Source organism: Melanerpes formicivorus, unplaced genomic scaffold (genome assembly GCF_026170545.1).
Source record: "Melanerpes formicivorus ecotype bairdi unplaced genomic scaffold, bMelFor1.0.p_v2 SCAF_19, whole genome shotgun sequence".
NCBI lineage: Eukaryota > Metazoa > Chordata > Aves > Piciformes > Picidae > Melanerpes > Melanerpes formicivorus.
The window spans coordinates 10,199,998-10,223,259 of record NW_027142371.1 but is presented as its reverse complement, the minus strand read 5'-3'; the positions used below and the strand labels follow the sequence as shown (position 1 = coordinate 10,223,259).

Genomic DNA, 23,262 nt, shown 5'->3' with positions numbered 1-23,262 from the left:
TGTTAAGGAAGGAAAAAACAATCATCACATTAGATAAATCAAATGGAGTATTGCCTGCAAAACAGGCAAAGTATTCCTCTTTGTCTGCCCAGCATGGTGAGACTTGGCTGGCATCATGAGATCAATGTGGAGCATCAAGTTAGTACCAAAGACAAGGGCTCAAAAGAAAGGAGCTGAGTCACGACACACAAAAGGGAACAAACAAGTGGTTCAGCCCACAGAAGCCGAAAAAAAACTATTTTCAAGCATGTTGGGGGAAAAAATAAATAAATAAGAAACCAGCAACAACTGTTCTGGTTTTATGATGACTAAGACAAACAGCAACAGGTTTAAACTGCACCGAGAGAGCTTCAGCTTAAACATGATGGAACTGAAGCAATATGATAGATTGGCTGTGGTCCCTATGACTGGATGTTCAAGACCACACTGGGGACAAGCCCATTAAAAAGGAGCTGCTCATGCCTTGAGGAAGGAGCATGCAGTAGACATCCTCCTGAGTTCCTCCAGCCCAATTTTTCTACAGTTCCTTGAAACACCAGTGAACAGATGGTAACAAGCAGGTCCAGGTAACACCACAAACTGCTCTTGGTGAAATCAGTGAGACTTCTCAAAACCTTTACAGCCCGAAGCAACTACAAGACAGATACCAAACAATTAGGGTAGAGTTATCCATTAACCACCACTGACTACATCAGGAACAAGCAGCTTATTATATTCTATGCTTAAAACTAGTCCAAATTTGCAATTTTACAAGTGCAACTATTTTTTAACATCTTCAAGCTCATTTCTTGATTTTTTTTCTTCATGTATCGAGAATCCAAATATGCTTTCACTGCTACAGGGTGAAGTAACCAACATTTGTTTCATTGGCCTGCCTTTTATAGTCTCTGGGCACTAACCAGCAGAGCAAGCCAGTGCATAGCTTTATGTGGAACAGTTTTTGTAATCTTGACTATTTATCTTTGGATAATTGCTATATTCATAATTATTTTAAAGACAATCTCCTTTAATAAGGACTGCAATTGCTACTAGACAAACTCAGTAGAACAAAATGTTAGACTATAAGCAATTTTTGTGACTAACCTATGAACTGCTACAAAAAAACTGTGATTTATAATAGGTATGGTAATAGCCTTAATGATTGCAGTGCTTATGGGTATCAATGAAAGACACAGACGGGATCATTTCAAGGCAGAAATGGCTTTTTTTTCCTCTTTTTCTCCTTCATGGGTGGCCCACATTTATCTTCAGGGTCCTTGGAGGAGCTTCCAACAGTCCCACTGTGCATTTCCACAAAGTGGCTGCTATTACCATGCTAATGTTAATAGGCTGTAGCTTATGTGACCCCTCCAAGCAGTAGCTATTGCACAGCACAACTAGCACCGAGCGCTGAATTACTGCCACTGGCTCTCTGACACAAAACGCTGGCAAGTGGTGAGGAACAGTGGCAGGAAAGTAGTGAGGGCAAAGCAAAAAATAATTAAAATTGTGTATTGGAAGGGAGCAGAAAGCAGGATTCTAACCAGACTGGCAAAGAGATGCTGGAGCCTGGGGTCATGAGGCATGGGGCAGCAAGAGCAGCTGAAAGTCGCTGTTTCCAATGACAGTGCAGCCCATATGCCAGAACATTTGCCACTTCTGTCTCCCTCTGTGCAACTGCAATTCAAAATTAATAAATAAATTAGGGACAATGAATACAAGCAAGGAAAATCATAAAGCCTGTGGCAAAAAGAAATCATGTTCAACCCAACTATTTTTTACATAGCGGAAAACTCACTTGGGAAAGATTCTGCTGGAAGAAGGCAGCAGCCAGCACTAATGGCTTATTTTGGGAAAACAGAAACTCCGTATGTTCTCCTTTTATTCTACTAAAAATAAATAGGAAACCAAGAGCTTTTTGAATTTTAGTGCAACATTTCCTTATGCCAGAAGACAAACTATGCCTAAGTTAAGTCTGGACATTAATGGAAGCAAAGAGCAGAATGCTGGTCCCTGGGGTTTCAATTATTCTCTCTTTAGAGGTTATGCTTCCAAGAAGTTACAGAAACACAATTTCCATGTAAGGATCATTTTTTTTTCAGGCTGTTATAATGTTTTTATTTAAAGCTATTTCATCTGTATTTGCAGAAAAGTTCAGTTCATCACTCTACCTTTTCATATATTCACCTGTGAAGTGTTTCACAGGATTACAGTGCAGTGCAGGCTAGAAGGCGTCTCTGCAGAGCACCACATCCAAATCCCTGCTCAGCACAAGGTCAGCTAGAGAAGGCTCCAGGACTCTGTCCAGTTGGGTTCTGAGTATCTCTGAGGATGGAGACTTCACAACATCTGAGCAGCCTCCTCCAGTGTCTGATAACCATCACACTGAAAGTTTCTTACCTTATTTTAGCGCAGTGTCCTGCATTGCAGTTTGTGCCTGCTTCCTCTTGCCCTTTCTCTGTGCACCACTGAGAAGAGTCTGGCTACATCAATCAGCTCTATACCCTCCCATGAGGCCTTTACACATGATGAAAAAGCCTTCTCCTGAGACTTCTCTTCTCCAAGCCAAACAATCCCAGCTCTTGCAGCCTCTCCTTTCAGAAATACTACTAAATAAGTATTTAAACAAAATATCAAACCCAATGTATCACATTGTACTGAGCAGCAAGAAGACCCTGTGATGGCATAGCTGGCCAAGGACATCATTTAAGTATCAAAAGGAAAACTGAATGAGAGCCAAAAAAAAAAAAAAATAAGCTCTTCAAGAGCTGTGGCTAATGCACTGAGAGTTTACATACAAAAAGAAAATATTAACAAAAATAAATATACACATGGAGTCCATGAAGCCAGCACAAACTCCCTGCTCAGTGCTCAAGACCAGGTTCCTGGAGAAATCACTCTCTAGTCATGGACACAGGTTCATAGAATCAATAAGGTTGGAAAAGACCTCAGAGATCATCACATCCAACCTGTCACCCAACACCTCATGACTACTAAACCATGGCACCAAGTGCCACGTCCAAGCCCCTCTTGAACACCTCCAGGGACGGTGACTCCACCACCTCCCTGGGCAGCACATTCCAATGGCTAACAACTCTCTCTGGGAAGAACTTTCTCTTCACCTCGAGCCTAAAGTTCCCCTGGCACAGCTTGAGACTGTGGCCTCTTGTTCTGGCACTGGCTGCCTGGGAGAAGATACCAACCCCCTCCTGGCTACAACCACCCTTCAGGTAGTTGTAGACAGCAATAAGGTCTCCCCTGAGCCTCCTCTTCTCCAGGCTAAACAACCCCAGCTCCCTCAGCCTCTCCTCGAAGGGCTGTGCTCGAGGCCTCTCCCCAGCCTCATTGCCCTTCTCTGGACACATTCAAGAGTCTCAATGTCCTTCTTAAATTGAAGGGCCCAGAATCTCAAAACTTTTGCCAAAGCATTTGAACTGGATATCCTGGAGGCACATATTGGTCATCATTTTTCAACTACTGCTTTCTGATCTTAGTTCTCACTACTTCCATTTGCCTATAAACCACAAAAAAGTAGATTTTATAGAAGAACAGCACTAGTTCTGAAGACACTAGTAACCTCAAATTGAACAGAAACTCCCTTCTTTCCCTGTTACTCAAATTCAGTCTATTACATGAAAAAATATTAAGAAGCAGATTTCCAATCAAATCCCATCCTCTGTAGTTTTAATCCCTTCCTGGCCTTCAAATAAGACTTCTAAATATTATCTATATTACTAAAATATTCTATGAGCTATGCACATGGCCCATGCTACTGTCAATTTAAGTACCAGCTTGAGTTTGCAATGAAATAAGCTACCTCTAGAAAAACATTACACTCATTTCCAGGGTAGACATTAAGGCAGAAGGAGGATTGCACATAAATATCAATGAAATTAGGCAACGAGAGCTGGCATTAGGTCAATGAAAATTAAGCAAGAAAATATTTTGCTGTTAGAATAAATAATTTTCATTTACCACACACAAAACAGAATTTCCAGAATGCTTTCAGCATCTGCCTGTGTGAGATCAGAGCTCATGAGCTCTGTCAGCACCAGTTTCTGAACACAAGAGTGACTTTAAAATTAACATTTTTCAGACCTTAATAGACTTCACATTATTGGTTTGGAGTTCCAAAAAATCAGGCAATAAATAACAAATTGATACTGTTCCAGTCATAGCTTATTTCCTGAAAGTCTAAGCATAAAGAAAGCAAGGAATAAATAATTCAGTAGAAATTGTTGTTTAATTTTCTTCCTTAATACCTTTTCTTAGAGTACCTAATTTGAAGCAGCCAGTTCTTTTAACAGACAGATTCCTTACAAACAAACAAAAAAAAGAGGAAAGAGAGAGAGAGAAATTCAGAGTTTGTTGTTGGAGAGGCAGATAAAAATCTGATAGCTCCCCAGAATGCAGGGGGGGAGAAAAAAAAAGTAATTTTACTTGGGTTTGAGGAATTTGGTTCAAAGCTCTGATCTAGAAAGCAATATATACAGTTATTAAACAGCGTAAGGGGATTAACTCTACAGAGTGTTATTGACTACTCCAGTCTCATTAACTGCAATTTTATTTAGATAAAAATGTCATCTGAAACATCATTTTTGTGTCAGAAGTTAGATCTGAAGAAAAACATTAAAAATAAATAGGCATCAGCAGTTCCCCAATCTGTGGCAGCTCTTTCTGGGGTCTCCTCTGGAACTCATTGAAATTATGGTTTTGATTTGCAACATGCCCATCAAGAGGAACTGCTTTTAAAAGAAGCTGTCCTGTGGAATGGGAGAAGTGTTTTCTGAGAGGCAGCTTCACTGGAGCATGTACAAGCTTAACACAGAAAGCTGATATCTGTCTGACTCTTTTTTGCTCCAAGAAAGGAATGAAGAAGGGTTAGGGAAAGAGTTCTGGGTTCCCAGTGGACTTTCGCCTACTTTCAGATTTTATTAAGGAACTGTGAAGCTAATTACGTGTATGATAAGTTCAGCAACTGCTTTCATGCAGAATCACAGACCACAAAATCATGAAAGCATAAATGGAAAAGTCTCTATCTTTTAAACTGGGAGCAGTTCAGAGAAGGTACTGGATCTCTCAGAGGTCTGCAGCCGAACTTTCCTACTGCTACAAGAACCGAGCAACCCTCAAGAAATGCTCAAAACCCCACCAAGTAACAGAACAATCCCAACATCCCTCAGGGTCTTCACTTCCAAAAAACACCCATGCAACACACCATAGGGCACTCAGAAGACTTGGGCAGGACTGGGTGCAGAGATGGCACTGCAGGCACCCCACAAGCAGGACATCCTCAGGATGGAACATCCTTCTAAGCATGCCTCAGAGGCAGATCTCAACCTACAGGTGTCTTTAGGAACCATGCTCCTACTGAAATTAACAACAAACAAGTACCAATGTATTCTTTGGACTCTAGACCCAGGACTAGTGGGAAGCCAGATGTATGGACAGGCAGAATGTCCCCATCAACTGATTCATATATTGGGGCCACACAATAATGCAGATAGCACTTGCATGCCAGGTCACTCTTCATTACCCCAGGAGCATGCTCCTTCCCTCTGGCACACAAAGCTATTAGAATTCCTCTTCAAAGGTCTGTCTCATGCTTTCACAGGGGACAAATTTCCTGTATGCAATAGTATTTGGGGGCTGTGCAATTATTTTCAAGCAGTACATTTCACTAACACACCACATTCAAGTTCCTAGATTACCTTAACCACAAGCATACAGCACATGTATCCCCCAAAAGGAAGTACAGTCTATATCCTTACTGTTACTACTACATGAATTGTTAGTAATCAGACAAACAGTTTGCAAAGGCTTGCTCAAGTTCTCCCTCTTCCCTTTTGTTATTTAATGTTTGCTTCTACACTATCCCATGAAGATTTGGAATGTTGGGTGACTTTGATCTATCTGTTCTGTACTTTCTAACCACCATTTGCAGCCTTTCTAAGATTTACCACTGGGGGTGATGAGAGCTGAATAGGTCTTTTCAAACCAAAATAGTACTGATTCTAAGGCTTTGAAACTTCATCAGGGAGAACAAAAAGCTTTGACCATGAAGAAGAACATGTTACCTCTTAAAACAACCACTTTTGAGAGATGGCCTCCATACTGAGTACTTATGAAAAAAGAACAGGCATTGCAGTAAAGTTTAAGTACTTTGTTTTTAACCAGAAATAACACTAGTAAAATTCCTAGCATAGAAGCAATTACGTTTTTATACATTTGCATGAAGCTTGGCTACCTTTGGTTTCATACACTCGCTTAAAGCAGAACACGCTGGCAGAGTTTATTCATCTTCCCGTATGAAAATAAGCTGCTTCCACGCGCTGCTACCCAAACGTAACTGCCTACACAAGTGAAGTTATCCTGCTACATCAGTATAGGCACTACTTAGGATGGGCAACAAAAACATGAATCACTGCAGATGAAGAGATGTACAGAAAACCAGAAGAGGGGCTGTGCATCTCAACCGTGGATGTCGTCTCCCAATTGCAGGGAAAGCTGAACGATGTTTGGCTCTGTTTCTGAGAGATGACCTGCTAGAACTGTGATGGCACTAGGCTGAAAAAGCAATGCATTTAACATCATGATGTCATTCCACCCACTAGCAGTTGCCACGGCCTCACAGCATGCCAATAAAACCTGGATTTCTAATTTAGAAAAATGAGGGGTTAATTACAGTTTTCAACAACCACCTTACAGACATGAGAGAGAGCATAAACCCAATATCAAGAGTTATCAGCTCTTGGTTTTCTTCCCAATTCAGGCCACCATTGGGTGATGAATGGAGGCACAAACCCCACTGCCATATAGCAACAAGACTTCAGAAACGCAGAGAATCTCAGAAGTCCTTCATTGCTGCACTGTAGAATCCCTAGCATCAGAGTCTCAGAGTCCCACTTACAGAAGTCCCAGAAGTTCTTAAGAGACGAAGCAGCTAACAGTAGCCCTGAGCACATCCCTAGCAGCATCCCTACACTGAAGCCCTACCCAGAAGTAGCCAACTGACAGAAGAAGTCCCTAGCAGCCCTAACCAAAGTTCCCAACCTAAGTCCCTAGAGAAGCCCTGACTCAAGTCCCTAAGCAAATATAGCTCAGAGTGGCTGTTTATATATTCTTTGTATTTTACTGGTTAAGGGATTGATAGCAACCCCATATATAAGCTTAAATCTTTTCCAAATAAGAGGTGCCAGCACGTCAAGGAGATGGCTTCTGCTGCATGTCCCAACCAAAGGGTGCCAACGTGAGGATGTTTTTCCTGGCACACATGGAATATTACTGTTTTGCTCTACACAGCGTGCTAAGGAATTGGTCAGCTAAGGAATCATGCACCCTGCACACATCCAGCAACTGCCCTCAGAATAGCGCCTGCAACAATCAGCCCCCACCCAGATCATATTGGTTATCACTTAAGCATCACACTCCTTATTTCTCTCCCTCCCCAGAAGGCCACTAGTCACTGTCATTCCACTACACCTGAGTTCATACTGAGGGATCAGATCCTCCAAGTCAGTGCAGAACAGTCTTCAGCGTAGCACTGCACATCGTTGCTCCCCACCCCTCAGGACCAATGTTCTCACCATTTTAAGTTAACATTAATAATTAACAAAGAGAAAAAGATACCCGTGCCGTAATCATCCTCTGCCATACTGCAGGCTTTGAGATTTCTCCTCAGGCTAAAGAAGAAAATAGTTAACAATCCCATTTTAAACATTATCATGCATCAGTGATCAAGACTAAGTTTATTATCCTACAAACAACCACCAAAAAAAAAAAGCAAGAAAAAACAAATTACACCCTAGTCACTTTTATTAAGAGATGCAGGGACAGCATTTCTAAGGAAGGCACTGGGTCCACAAATCAACTGAGCTAATACCCCATCATGAGGCTACAGCATTGGCAGTGTTGTGTCAGATGTGGTATTTGTGGCACTACTGGGGAAAATTATTTTAAGTCTAATTTACGTGAAATTTTTAGAATGCAGACGCTTTTCATTTATACATAAAACAAAATGCCGTGACATTTCTCCCATCCATTTATCATAAACAAGTTAATTACTGTGTAACAAATAGCTCCTGCTAGAATCTGTATGTTTTGGGGATGTTAGTGAGCTGACTCAGGCAAATAAGAGGAACCACAAAGTAGTAGCTAATAGCTTATGACATACTTATAATAAAACAATGACTCTGTAAATGCTCTTGTTGTCAAATTAAGGCTAAGCTATTTCCATTGGAATAAGTAAATTATAAGCAGTCATTATCTGTTTAACTTGATTCAAACCTAGAATACTACAAGCACTTTCATTTTGATACATTCATAACGCTGCATACATTTGAGAGCTGGATATTACAAAGCTTAAAAGGGAAACGCTAGGTTTATTGCCACATAGCTTATCTCTGAACCATAAAGCATCTAAACTTCCTAACGCTGGCTGAAGCTCATCACTGTGCTGAGGTCTACAAGGTGCCTGATTTCTGGTGAACAACCCTTCAGGCAGCACAAACTGCCCCAGGACTCCCCACACCTCCTTCACAAGGACAAAGTGTGGGTTACGCAGCATGAAGAATTGATGCATGCCCACTCTTCCCCAGCAGCCATCTGAACCACATACACACTTCTTCCCCCACCCAATTCTGTGAAAGCACTGACAGGTGAATTCCTACCTACGTTTTTCAGGCACACAGACCCATTTGGTCTGCAGATGAATTACTGAATGCTGATGAATAAGATGGTGGTAGCTGGCAGCAAAGCTTTGCGTGGTAAGATGGTGTGAAACAGTACATATGTCAATCTATCAAACATGATAATGTAAGCAATCTGAACCCATTTTTGGTCTGAACTATTGTACAATACTTCACCCAGATGGAAGAATGAGATAAACATTTGATGCTTCAGACATATCAAGTGTTAGGAAGTAAAATTAAACCTAAACTGGAAAACTACCAATTTTTCATGCTAGTGCATATATAAAGAACAACATAAGCATGAAGAAGAATTTCATGCAGCAGATTTTCTCCCCCATTATTGTACAAATTATTTAGCTGTGTTTGTTTCCTATGATGAACAGCAGCACATATTTGATTGCAGATTAAGAAGTGTAAAGATTCTAGTTTACTTATTAGCAAACACAGCATTTGTACTTTTTCTTTCTCCTCCTGTTGACAACATGCTTACAAATCACATAACTTGTGACAATCATTATCAGGACATTAATCTTACAAGTGGTTCATGCATACGTAATATCCCAAGGGCCAGTTCAGCCCTAAATCTCAGGCAGGTTTGCCATAACTGAGGTAAAACTACAATTGGCCCCTAAAGGATAAATTTAAAGAGAGAGGTATTTTCATGCAAATCAACTTGACAGCCTATCTAAATATAATTTCCTGGTTTAAAATTATAAGTTAAAATAAAAATGAAGTGACAGCCACTACACTGTCTTCAAACTCATTACCAGCCAACTCCTCTAACAGACCTTTGCTCCACCCCTATTGTCCACTTACATAAACAGGCAGCACAATTTATCAAGCACTAGACTGCAAAATATACTCCTCTGAGCAAATATATTAATGACATGACTTTCCCCAGCGTTGGAGGCCATTGTTTAATCAAATAATTTTCAAAGCTAAAAAGCATGACATCTACTCTGTTTACAGACTGAGCTGTAAAGCTCTACAGTGTACACACAGGTTTGGGAAAAACTGCTACTAAATGTGTGCTCACTTGGTACTTGGTCTCTTCATATGCTGCTGTATTTTGGGACTTGTCTATGTCAAATCCCTATCTGGCTATCTTTCAAACTAAAAATAAACTCCCCAATGTCTACTAATTGATGCCAGGCCGGTCAAGAGAATTCCTGAACAGCAGAACTAAGACAACTAGGCTCAAAACCAAGACTGATTGCCAACTTGTGGAGAGGAGAAAAGTGTCCAGTCCTGGATTCTGCTGAAACTGACAACTCTCCTCTTCTGAGAGAAATCAAAGTAGCACAGCAGGTGTTTGCTCTGGAGGAAGACAGAAATCCCAGCTTTCTGGCAGAGACACACATGTGAGCAGATGTACTCAGGAGAAAGTAACGAGGGTTTATAAATCCTTGAGTAGTAAAGCATCAGGTTCTGATGTGCGCTCCCCAACTTTCACAGTAGATTGTGTTTAGAACTGCTGCAGTGATTTAACTCAAGAGAGGTGCTGAGGCAGGAGGGGATTTCGATCCTCAAAAATTCTCTTGGAGAAAAACAATCATTTCCTACATCATGCAAATATAAAGTTTAATTATTTTTAACTTGAAAGGGAAACAGATCAATACTCAGGATAATCTATTGTTATTTGGATTATGAAGACCTCTTAGAGTTTACAATCACAAAAGAGGTTATAATCCTGCAATTACTATAAAGCTAATTGGTAGTTTCTTCTTGCCTGTGTTTTCATGTTGTCAGTGGGGCAGTAATGAAAATGAATGCCACATTTGTGAACAGAATGTCTGTAGGCTTGTTTACCACATTTCCAACAACAACGTCTGCTTTATCATGCATTTCAAAGCAGAGATAATTTAAGGATCTTTGAATTTCATACATAAAAATACTTTCTAAAATATCAAATGCAGAGTTCCTTCAGACGGGGTGGGAGTGGGAGACTTAAAAGTGAAGTGATGACCTCGCATACTACAGCAAACAAGCCACCTGAAGCAGACAGCACGCGGACTGTGAATGATTCATCTGTATTCAAAACTGCGTGCAGGTAAACCACTTAGTGCTTCTTCCTCCTACAAACATAATTCTGCAGAAAATTTCACCATCAAAACCTGCATCTTTAAGCCTGCTTTCACCTCTCAAAAATACAGTTATTGCAGAACCTATTAAGCTTTTGATTCCACGTACCTTTGAGTAACTTCTGCCCTTCCGGGATGTTCTGAGAGACAAATGCTGTGTAGTCTTCTTCTGAAAAGCCAGACTTGCATGTGGGTCTAACTGTAAGATCCCCATTGTGCAGCTGCAAAAACAAAACAAAGAAAACACACACCATGACTTCTTGTCATTTGGGAAAACGTTTTGCACCCAACTACTAGGTGTCTAGGCACGGGCGAACCTGAACAGTAAAGCAGTGTGCAACTAGAATGTGCTTGTGCTTAAGTGCTCGTCTGTTGGAGTGGATCCATACTGTAGCTGCAAAAATAAAATGGGCCAGAATATAGTTGCCTGACTACAATAAAGATCATTGTTTGTAGGAAAGCTGGGATAGTGGGCACTGTCAGAAGAGGAGAGGAAACAAAGAGCAGCAATTCATCAAGGCGAGCTGGGCTCGCACTGGAGCCACGCAAAGGCCTGATGTTGCAACATCCAAATCACTGAGTTTTGCTATTGAGAAACTGGGCAAGTCCCGGGCTGAAGGAGAAACATCCCAGCTCATTGCAGCCTCAGGAGCTCGTGATCAGCTGAAGTCCCCTTCCTTCCCCTTCACCCTGTAGCAGCCTTCATTATCTCTGGCTCCTGCTCCTTCTGTGACCCACCAGGCTCTGCACTTGGGGATGGAGGGGATGGAGGGGATGGAGGGGATGGAGGGGATGGAGGGGATGGAGGGGATGGAGGGGATGGAGGGGATGGAGGGGATGGAGGGGATGGAGGGGATGGAGGGGATGGAGGGGATGGAGGGGATGGAGGGGATGGAGGGGATGGAGGGGATGGAGGGGATGGAGGGGATGGAGGGGATGGAGGGGATGGAGGGGATGGAGGGGATGCCAAATCAAAAGGTAACAGTGCCACAGAATGCACTGCCCCAAGCACAACCTGCCAGGATCCAGGAGGAAGCATTCAGCTAAACACTCAGCTGCTCTGCTGCAACTTTAGAACGCACAGCAGAGAACCAGCCCCGGATACAGAGACAGGTTAGTCCAGTCCTGGCACTCTGGACTGCTAAGGTTGGGGTACACATTTCCCAGCATGAAGGGTCCCAGACCCCTACTCCAACCAACTTACTGAAAAAGCACAAAACCTAGTGATTTGTGCCTAACAAGCACCAGGTGATTTACGCACAAACAAGTGCCAGAGGCAAGGGATTGCCAACGCTTCTGGACCGTCGGCAGGGCTATCCACAGCATCGCTGAGCGAGGCAGGCTGCATTTCCGACACCTCTAGTCCCACCAGCGCTGGCTGAAGCCAGGGGACTGGGAGAGTCACTTCCCCGACAAAGTGCAACTCAAGGCACGCACCTGCTTCCCCGGGGAGAAGCACAGCTCTCCCGGGCTTCCCAAAACACTCCTGGGCACCAGTGATGCTGCATTAGAGAAAGAGAGCGAGAAGGGAAGAGGAGCGAAGGGTCCTTTTGGAGGAGCTTAGTAAGCAGAACGCAAGCCAACGCACTCTGCTCAAAATCACGCTCGGGAAACGGATGCCAGCTACTGCAAGGGAAGCGCAAGGAAGCGGCGGCTCTGTGGGCTCTGACCGTCGCTGGCAAGATGTTGCCATTAGCAAACATTTCAGGGGGGCTGACTGAAGATAACAGGCTTCAACCTGAAATCACCCTGTTATTTATAAGGATGCTTGCTAGATGAGAGCGCACCGGGGCTCCTCCTGCACCACCACCCCCCAGCCTCCGAGGACTCGGGACACCCGCACAGATACAACTTGGCACAGGGGGATTCAGGCAGGGAAATAAGCGGCTCTTGTTCCTTCAGCCAGTCCAATACCAGCTCCAGCAGCCGCCCCGCTCGTACCGTACCGCTGCAGCCACGCGTTCCGGCATTCGCTGATGCTCGCCAGACACCCCTTCACTTAAGGGGAAGGAAACCCTAAACCCCCCAAACTTTTCAGACCGTTACCCCTCAACACGGTTCAAGTCCACTCAGGGTGTTGACGGGCATATAAAAATTAAAGTTAAAGGCATGGCCACGGCACCGGCGGTGCGGGGATGGGTGGCACGGACAGCGCAACGCGGCCGCGCTGGGGCGCGGAGGCTGCAGAGGATTCGCGCAGAGCTCCACGCACGGAGCTGTTCCGCCGCCGGGACAAGTCGCTACCCCCCGAAGTTTATCTGGCGATGCGCAGCACGGAAGGCAAGTTTTACCGGCATCTCTGAGCCAAGAAATTGCAAGCGAACAATCAAGCTAAAAAACAGTAACTACAAACTGTATAGGCAAAAAATGCAGGAAAAACGGTGAAAAGAACAGAACTGCGGGGACGTCGCTGCCGCACACTCACCCACGCCGGCTGCGCGGACCGGCTCCGCTCCCAGACCTCCCGAAGTTGCCGCGGCTGCCGTGCCCGCAAGCGGCGGGTGAGGAGCGGTCGCGGAACCTCCGCGGAGCGCGGAACACGGGGATGCTGTACCCATCCACCCACTCATCCACCCACTCACCCACCCATCCTCCCGGGGCGCCCCACTTACCGCCGCCAAGCCCCAGACTGGAAGGAGCAGCACCAGCAGCACCCGCGAGCCGGTCCTCATCGCCCCGGCGGCGCCCGCTCTCCCGCCGGGCTGTCGCGGTGGCCGCCCGGTGCCGCGCTGCGCAGTGCCAGGGCCAGAGGGTCGCTACCGCCACCCCGCTCCCACCGCCGCCGCTCAGCGCCCGCTCTGGGCTGCAGGTGAAGCGCCCGCCGCGCGCCGCCGCCAAACCCCGCCCCCCGGCCCCGCGGCGCGCGGGCACGCGCCTCCTCAAAGCGACAGGCGCCGCCCCGCGGCGGGGCGGGAGGTGAAGGGGGGGCGATTGGCGGCGTCTGCGCCTCACTCAGCCCCCTGCGGGACTCCGCGCCCGTGGACGGGAGCGCGGTGATCGGCTGTTCGGAGACCAAGCTTACATGTCCAAAGACATGAGACTAATATACTGAGGGAAAATAAGCGGCATATCCGGAGGATAGACATACTCACTAAGATAAAATAGCGTATCCAGAGGAGAGCACTGAAGTGCTGCGAGAGCGCTGAGGTTCTTCAGCCTGGAGAAGAGGAGGTTGAGGGAAGATCTCATTAACACTTGTAAATATCTAAAAGGCAAGTGTCAGGAGGATGGAGCTAGACTCTTCTCAGAGCTGTCCAAGGACATGACAAGGGGCTACGGACACAAACTGGAACATAGGAGGTTCCATGTAATCATAAGCAGAAAAAATGTTTACTTTGTGGGTGGCAGAGCACGGGAAAAGCATGCCCAGAGAGACTGTGGAGTGTCCATCCCTGCAGGCATTCAAACCCCACCTGGATGTGTTACTGTGTGATTTACTCCAGGTGATCCTGCTTTAGCAAGGGGCTGGACTCAATGATAGTCAGAGGTCCTTTCCAACCCCCACCATGCTGTGATTGTGTGATTCTTTATCCGCAGAGGAGAAAGTAACATATACAGGGGAAAAATAATATGTCTAATGGAAAGAGGTACCCATTGGGGTGGGGGGGAGAAGGCAGGTCCATGTGTAAACCAAGCATGTCCAGTGAGGGAAAACCTAGCATGTCCAAAGGAAAAGCTGATGCATCCAGGGGATGATGGGCATGCCCAGAGAGGACAGTCTAGCCCAGGCAGTGAAGAAAAGGAGTAGGGGAATGGCATATCTACAGCAAAAATTAACAGGCAGGAAGATATCTTCTTGCAGCTTTCCAGCATTTTAAGGGAGTCAATACAAAAGATGATGACAAGCCTTTTAGCAGGTCCAGATACAACAGAACAAGGGGTGATGGTTTTAAACTAAATGAGAGGAGGTGAGGTATAAGGAAAAGCTTATTTATAACTGAGGATGGTGAGACACTGGTCCAGGTTGCCCAAAGTGGTGGTAGCGGCCCCATTACTGCAAATATTCCAGGTCAGGTTGTCTGGGACTCTGAGCAACCTGCTCTGGTTGAACATGTCCCTGCTCACTGCTGTGAGGTTGGACTAGATGAGCTTTAAATGTCTCTCCCAATCCAAAATATTCCATGATTCTATGATAGAGACCACCCACTCCTTCACCTGCAAAAGCCTTTGCCTAATACCACCTCGTTTGGAAGAGAAAAGCCTTGCTGGGCAGACAGTGGGACCAGGGACTGTGAAGTGTAGGTATGGGTGGGCTTTGGTCAGGCGGGAAGTAGGGGTGCAGGTCTGTGAGTACCCAGGGTCAGGCTCTGTGCTTGCATTAATCAAACCTTGGGCAGGGAGAGGGGACGGTGATGCAGGTGCCTTCCTGAGAAGAGAGTAATTTGTATGGATGTCAGTTTCAGGATGAGGTAGAAAAATGCATAGTGTCTGAACTAGCTCCCAAGTTGTGTTCATGAGCCAGTCTGAGCTTGACCCTTCTTAGAGGAAAACAGTCATGTCAGACCTAGTCCATGTTCACATCAGTAGCAATAAAGCTAACTTCAATAAACTAGAGGTTTTCTGGTGTAAAAATAAAGGCAGTTCAAAGCAGGACCAGAAAGTGAGACTTAAGTCAATTTAGTTTTCCCAGAATACTGAAGAAGGAAAGCAGCGGTTTCATGTGCTAAGTGTGGTCCTGCTATTTTCCTGCACTGTGACCCTGGCCTCCAAATGTGATCTTTTTCCTTTCTGAATGCAGCTCAACACCACAAATAGGAGTTCTCAGGCATGTGTATTTTGCGCATATAAATCCAACAGCGATTTGCATAAATAGATGCGTGCTATCTGATGTACGTGCAAAATCAGACATCGCAGCTGAAAAATCTGGCCATTAAACTATTCTGTTAGATTCACACATTTCCAAAGGAATGAGACACATAAATCCACTGACTGCATCTTTTGCTATTGAGTAGATTTAATAGCATTGTGTTAACACCTAGAGATGTTAGCAAAGAACTGAGACCTCATTGTATTAAGCTCTGTAGGCACGAATAATGAAAAGATTGTTCCTACCCCACCAATTTGCAGTCTTAGTGGATTATGGGGTTTAGTTTCTTTTTTTTTTCAAACAAGTATTTCTGAGTTTGTTACATAACACCAAATAAATCCCATCATTGTAGTGAATTTAGTGGGTACCTTTTTTTTTTTTTTAACCAAGCACTTTCACAAAGGCTGAAATCCTAACAGAAAGAGAATCCTTATACGTCGAGGTAAGATCTGAATTTGCTCCTTTTCTTTTCAGCCTAATTTTCAAAGTTTGGGGTAGATTGCCCTGGGTTGAAGGGCAGCAGCAGTTGTTGCTATTTAAATAAAGCTGCAAGCACTCTGGGGCTATTTTTTAGCTTATTTTACAACTACAGTGTGGATATTTCCTTGTGAATACCTATGGCCAGTTATTTTGACTCTTGCCGGACTACAGCTGTTGCTTTGCATGTGCTCACTGTGTTTGATAACTTTGTTAATATGACAACTTCTACAAGTATTGTCAAAATAAGTCTAACACTACAACAGATTGTGAAGAAAAGGCAGAGCAGTAGTGAAAAAAAAAAAAAAATAGAATTCTTCAACATGTTTACAGTTGATTTCTAATCTGATGGCAAATTGATTTTTTTCCCAAACTAGTTTGCCATCCCTCCTTTCTAAGCTGTGTTGACTGACTCTGTAGTTGGGGGATAAGTCTGCAAATGGAGTGAGTACACTTTCCAGTTATGTTTCGAATAACACTGGCCTGTGTGAGATACTGGGTACCCTCCCAGACTGAAGTGGTTCCAGAATGATCAGAGGAGAATACAATGTATTTGTTTTGACTCACATTTTCCTTCAACTCTCGACACTGATTAATTTTGGAAGGAATTAAAGTTTTGCTAACTGATTAGCTACTATTTCAACTACCTCCTTGTTTAGAAGCACTTAACGTCAAGTGCTTGTAAAATATCTCCCTTCAGATCTTCAAGGAAAATTAAAATATGCCATTTACATTTTTGTACCTAGTGAATTTTTCACCAACTGCTGCATTTAAGCATGGAGGTCTGAGCTGGGCCTGAACATATGCTATTTGGGAGAGCTAGCTTCAGACTCTCGCTTCACTTTCAGTCTGCTGGGAGACTGGTTAGGAATTGGTATTCTTGCATAAAAAGGAAATAGGAAGCTCTATCATCTAATATAGGAACACTACAAGATGTGGATTTGGCTGGATGAAGACATTTGAGAGTGTACGCATGCACACTAAATCAACTTGCTAAACACCTTGAGAGCAAAGCTGCAGAGCCTAAGAGCCAACTCGCTATAGTGCACAACACTCAAGAGAGTAAAAGGCTCATAGATGAGACATCTAGAGAACTGGCTGCCTGGATAATGAGGAGCACAGAGTACGCAAGGGATTTCTCTCTCCTTGATGCACGCATGTAATTCCTATTGACAGCAGTGGGAGTTACACGTGCATATCAAGGGGACAATAGAACCCGTAGTGGTGGAGATGAGTATCAGATGTGAGCTGTGTTACCACAGACAGGAAATAAGAGGGAGGTGTGATCGCTGAGGGACAGTACAACATACAATAAAATTGTCAAGCAGCCATCAAGTATGTGAAAGCATGGGAATAACAAATTAAGTGGACAGGAGGTGAGAAAACGAAGTCTCAAGAGACCTTTGCCTTCCTAGCTTAGGGCTGATATCTGAATTCCTTATTTGGGAAATATTCCCACTGGCTTAACTTGTCTAATTCTCTGATAAGTAAATGTTTTGCTGAACCTGAACAAAGAGTTATGGCCTAGATGGTAAGAATAAATAATTGTTCTAAAAAAAATATCAACAAACAAGGAGAAATGAAATGAATACAGTGGGCAGACCACGCCTTAGGTTTCTTCTGTATGATCTGATTATTTTTGCTTCTTCTAGCAGATAGCTAGCTGACCAGTGATATAGAAAGTTGTTATTACTAATCTGGGTTTGTGTCACAAGTAGTAAAAAAAGAAGGAATATATATACAGATCCAGAGAAATGATGATGATTCTAGACTGGGAGATAACAGAAAATTATGATTTCATGTTCAGTTCAAAACTGAAGTGAACGAGAAATGCTTCAGATTTAATCCACATTGGGGATCTTTTTGGGATGTGTAGGGAAGATGGGATGAGATGGAACTGAACAGTAAAGTGAAAGGTAAATCAAAGCTGGGGAGAAATTAATGATCTGGAAAAGACATAAGCACCCTATCAGACCCAGACAGAAGCCAACAGAGGAGATAAAGATGCTCCTTAGTAGAAAGACCAAAACCACAGAGGGAAAATAACTAACAGTAAAACCTAAACTTTGGTACACTTATGTAATTTTTTTGAGCAACAGCAAATCACTGGGACGACATGAATGGGTTTGGCACAGCTCAGAATTCTGGATTACTTATGATCTGGCTCCAGTACAAAAATCTAAAGACAAAATGATGAGTCACAGAGGAGAAAGTGACTTGAAAGAGGAACCCACAGGAAAAAAAGCAGCTCCAAACAGGAAAAGAGTGTGCATTAATTAAGGTGATTCTTTACCACCCTGCATGTGCTACCTATGTGCTGGGATGCTGAGAAAGACACAGCTATCTTCCTGGTTAAACAGAGCTTTTGAAGTCACATTTTCAGTCCTGCCAGGCATGCTGCAATGCCAAGGAATTTGAACTTTCTCTCTTTTACACTATCTACTGATCAGTACATTGTGGCTCCTATTGATTCTCCTTCTGAGTTGGTAATGCGAATGGCAATGAGGAAAATCCAGCTTCAGAGGCCCTATACAAAACCTTCCTGCACAGTTAATTACCCTGGCCAAGGGAGGCCAACGTCGGTGTGGTCTGACCTCCAATTATGACACACGTTGTGGTCTCCTCATTGAACTATGCAGGCATTAATGGCAGCATGCCAGCAATGGCTATATTAAAATCAATTTTAAAATCCCATTTCTGTGTCTCTTTCACCTCAGGTGAGGTAACACACCTTATACTAATGTAACTCCTATTAAAATACTGTAAAACAAAATTGACCTATGCAAACCAGTATTATTTTTTTTTAAAGCCATTTATTATATTGCAAAAATTAAGAAAAAAAAGTGTATGGAGACTGAGGGGTTTAATAGGTCTGTGCCACTACAGTGAACTGCAAATTAAAGCAGTGGTTTTGACAAATATAGAAAAACAGAATTAAGTTTACTCTCAGAAGATAGAGGGAGTATCTCTTTATATCCTTATACCCCCTGTAACAGCTTCAGAAGAAGGACCTCTCTGGTCTATTTGCCAATCTGTGTGCTTCAGACACAGAAGATCACCATAGCTGCCAAAGCCCCCTAACATAGCAGGCAGGCAGCTCCTGGATGCAGTGTTTCATGTGCATGGAAAAGCAAAGCCCCACCACATTTAGTAAGGAAAGAAATTAATAGCCATTGTGCCTTTTCACAGGTAGGGGGAGGGCCACAGATTCCTAGTTTCTCCCAAGCTTTCCTAAATTTACTGATTTTAAGGTGCTTTTCATACAAGCATGTGTTTAAGCACAATTCTGCCATCACCTCAGAAACAAAGAATTAGCTAAAATAGTTGTGTAAGATGGTTGCATTCACAGTAAGCATTACACAAGAGCAGCATCCAGGAAGAACATCACTGAAGTGATATAAACCAAGCGATCTTCTCCCCATCTGCTCCATGCATCCTCCTCTGCAGCTGAGGAGGAGATGCTTTTTCTCACAAGTCCTGTCACTGCGACCTCCTGTACCACTGGGTAAGTTCACGCTGACAGGTTCACCAAGATATCAGCGGAATGGGGCAGGATCTAACCTATGAATCCTCATAGTTCTGTAACCACTCCTCACACACCAGAAAACTCCAAATGAATATCAATGTAATGAAAAGGTTTTTATAGGAACTACTGAAGGGAAATGACAGTTTTTCAGACTTACAGATTTTACTGGTTTCTAGCAGCACTTCTTATCACCACTGCTTTTCTTTCTTCTTTTGGGGGACATGGCTTCATCTGCACTGAAATGTTCACCTTAATCTATATTACTCCAGTTATTTGTTCAAAATAAGTTAACACTGGTGCAAGCAGCCATATTAATGAACAAACACTCTTCTACATAGCAAAAATGTGAGGTTCAGATCAGACTTTGTTCTCTTACTGACAATGCATGCTTTTCTTCTTTATCAGAAAAAAAAATAGTGTGTGTTTTCTTCTGCACAGATTGGTAAAGCATAAATAGAAGTCATATTCTGAGCTCTCTGCCTTTTGTGGCACCCAGCTTGTTTGTATGCCTCCCAAATATTTCTTCCTCCTGAATACATCCAACAGTTTTAGCAGCGCAGCAGATACACTAAACTGTGTGTGTGTGCATGCTAAATGCTGAGGCAGAGCTCCTCAGAGAAAGCCCAAGTTACCTTTTTAATATGAAGTCATTTTCTGGAGCTGTCAGCATCTTGGTCAAAAAACCACCTGAAAGACAAAGCACTTTACAAGAGACAGCTTTGACAGTCTATGGATTTGAACAGTAGAAATGAAAAGAAGAAAAACTTGGAGGGAGGGGAGAGAAAGGAAGAGATGTGCTCTTGTAAGAGATTACCTTATGACAAAATACCACACACTCAGATTCCAATTTAAAAAGGTACTGAGAATTTTACAGTGTTTGTCTCCATACAACTTCAGTGAGGCTAAAGCTGCATATGAAATTTATTTGAATATCAGAATCACTAATTTAGTTATAAATGGGGATAATAATATGGCGTGGAGGAGTCCTAATAATAATACTATATGCATAAGTGAAAGCAAGCCTAGAGATAATAGAAAACGAGTTATTTAGGAACATTGTATTCATGGTCAGCTGAATCATATGGACTGACTCTAGGCCAAGGAAAATAAACCCAAAGTCCTACACACACACACAGAAACAGAATAAGAAGAAGGTAGAGTTCCAGGAGTTACAATTTTGGTAACTACCACTGGTGGTTTTCACCTGCCTCTGCTCTTGGCTGATCTAGGCTATTTTTTTTCTTTCTGTTGGCATGGTTCTTGCATGAGCCCAGAGAATTCTATATACAAATTAAATGCTGCCTTTTTTTGCCAGGGTCTAGAAATATCTGAACTTCAAAGATTAATTTTTCAAGTTCATGCATTCATCTAATGAGATTATCTGCAGTTATCCTATTAACTCTGATCAATAGCTCCTGTGGTCTCACATCACCTAATCTGTTCCCAACTGCATACATGCTTTCAAGTCAGACTGTAACTGTGCCTAGGACACATGCATAGGCACTAAAAATATCAGTACACCCAAGACTGTGTAACCCCCAGATAAAAAGTAACTGCCAGACAGCGTGTAGCTGTGTGGTCTCCATCTCTTGGAGAGGGCAGTGCTATGGGAGAAAATCCTGCACCATCCTCCATTATGAGCATTACTTCAGTGATTCTGATTGGGCTAATCCATCAACAGGAAGAGGCAAAATTGTGTCACAGGTTTGATTGTAGCCTAGGAAGAATCAGAGGATTAGATGGGACATTACTACTGTTATAAAATTCTAACAACAAACACAAATTATATCTGGTGCAAGTTACAGGCTGAATCAGGTTAAGCTGTGCTTCCCCTATTCCGATATTTCAATAGAGTGGTCATTTACACAGCTGATCCTTATGTATTTTAGGAGAGATAAAGCTAATAACCTTTTGTTGAAAACCTCAGCAGGATGCAGACACAATAACAATCCATATGCAAGCTACCACACTGCATTGTACGCTGTCAGACAACTCAATTATTTTCTTCCAGATCTAACATAAGCTTCTGTTTAGTAAACACGATGAGAGTCAAACTTTTACATATATATATATAAAGTGCTTAATTTGCATGCAAAATTGCCGTTAGTATGTATGCAAATAGGCAAACTCATGCACAGATGACTAATTAAGTGCATTTATGTGAGAAATTACCCAATGCACGCATGGAATCTCAGTAATTGTACACACAACTCAGAAGTGCGATTGCATATGCATCTTGGACACAGAACTGATTGAAAAAATTGTTTCTCAGCACTCCGTTGGAATAACTGATGTGGAGCACACCATCAGAAAGGGGACAGTTTGTAGGGCTTTTGGAAGAAACTGCCAAAGTTTGTGAGGAACTTTACAGTAAAATGGAATTGATCGTTTCTACCATTACTGGTTTCCGAGTCACTTGTAAGCATCAGATGTAAGCAAGTACTGTAAGGAAACACTTGGCAAAACAAGATTAGTTGTGTGGCACACAGGTTGGTGGCACTGAACTTAAACCTGACATTCGTAGCCTGCTGTTGCCTGACCACTCCACATTTTGTAGAAAACTGGTAAAATTCACTCTGTGCATCTTGATCAAGTACCCTTTTTTCTCACCTGAGCAGGGTTTGTAGTGTGACAGCAACAATATCCATTTGGAAGCTTCAGAGAGATTTGGTTCAAGAGGGCTGTTTTACTTTCCAGGCATTTACGATGCTATAGGTTTCTTTACCCCTGCACACAAATAAGTTCTCTTTATATGCCCCAAGTGAGAAAGTTTGTGCTAAAGTTGCTAAAATTGTTAAAATTCAATACAGTAAACAAAATTTCAATGTGATACAATAAACGTCCCTAGCATCAATGTCCTGTAAAGAGAAACACCTGTCCATGTTGTTTTGATACTGGCTGCTGAAAGCAGGGATGCAACCTCAGCCTGCTTTCTGATGTTTTGCTGCTTGCTGCTCTGTTCATTGTGTTGAGAACAGAGTTTAATAGCAGTTAGGGTGGCACTGTTTTATTTACACATGACACATAGCTGGAGGTCAGATGTTTCAGTCAGTCGTTAAGAGGCAAAAGATACCCCTCTGCCTTTGTGGGCACAGGGACATGAGGAACACACACAAGGGGAGCAGGAGAAAAGAGACTGGAAAGGGATCATGCTGTGATCGGTTTGCTCAGAGCCAAAGTGCTGTGGTGCTGGAGAGACAGACTGACAGCAGAGTTGTGAGGCTCTCTGGATGTGGAGAGCTGGGGAGAAGAGAAAAGCAGTGTAATGGTTTGGTTTGACTAGAAACAAAGTTCCTCAGATAGCTTTCAGAAAGGAGCATTTGAAGTAGAGTTCTGCCACTAAGTGGTGCTGTATACAGTACAGCATCTTTAGGATACTACAGTTTACAAGAAGGAATAAACCAGACCACTGTCAAGCTGATTAGAATGATGTAGACACTTAACAAGTGTCCATTGTGCTGATTTAATCCTTCTGCAGTGCTGGATAAATCAGGAGAAAGAACAGGCCAATCCAAATGATTAAAGAAATCCAAAGATTGAGCCCTGGCATACAACATCTTAAGTGGAGGATTACAGAAAGCAATTCTAACATTTTAAAAGCTTTATATGGCTTATTTTTGTTCCTTTTTAATTATCAGCATTGTTTTCTCCAAGTATGTGGGTGTTACTTCCCAAACAAAACTTAAATAATTAAATAATCCT

General features: G+C 43.0%; 1 protein-coding gene across 1 annotated transcript in view; it reads right to left on the bottom strand.

The window, feature by feature from the left end:
- CDH4 (cadherin 4) overlaps positions 1-13,487 on the bottom strand; it is a 480,516-nt gene extending 467,029 nt beyond the window's left edge. The window contains exons 1-2 of the mRNA XM_068150049.1: positions 13,363-13,487; positions 10,860-10,971 (exon numbers count right to left, since the gene is read on the bottom strand). Of these exons, the coding sequence (XP_068006150.1) occupies positions 10,860-10,971; positions 13,363-13,422 (172 nt within the window). The 5' untranslated portion in view covers positions 13,423-13,487. The remainder of the gene's footprint in view (positions 1-10,859; positions 10,972-13,362) is intronic.
- Positions 13,488-23,262: the final 9,775 nt, after the last annotated feature.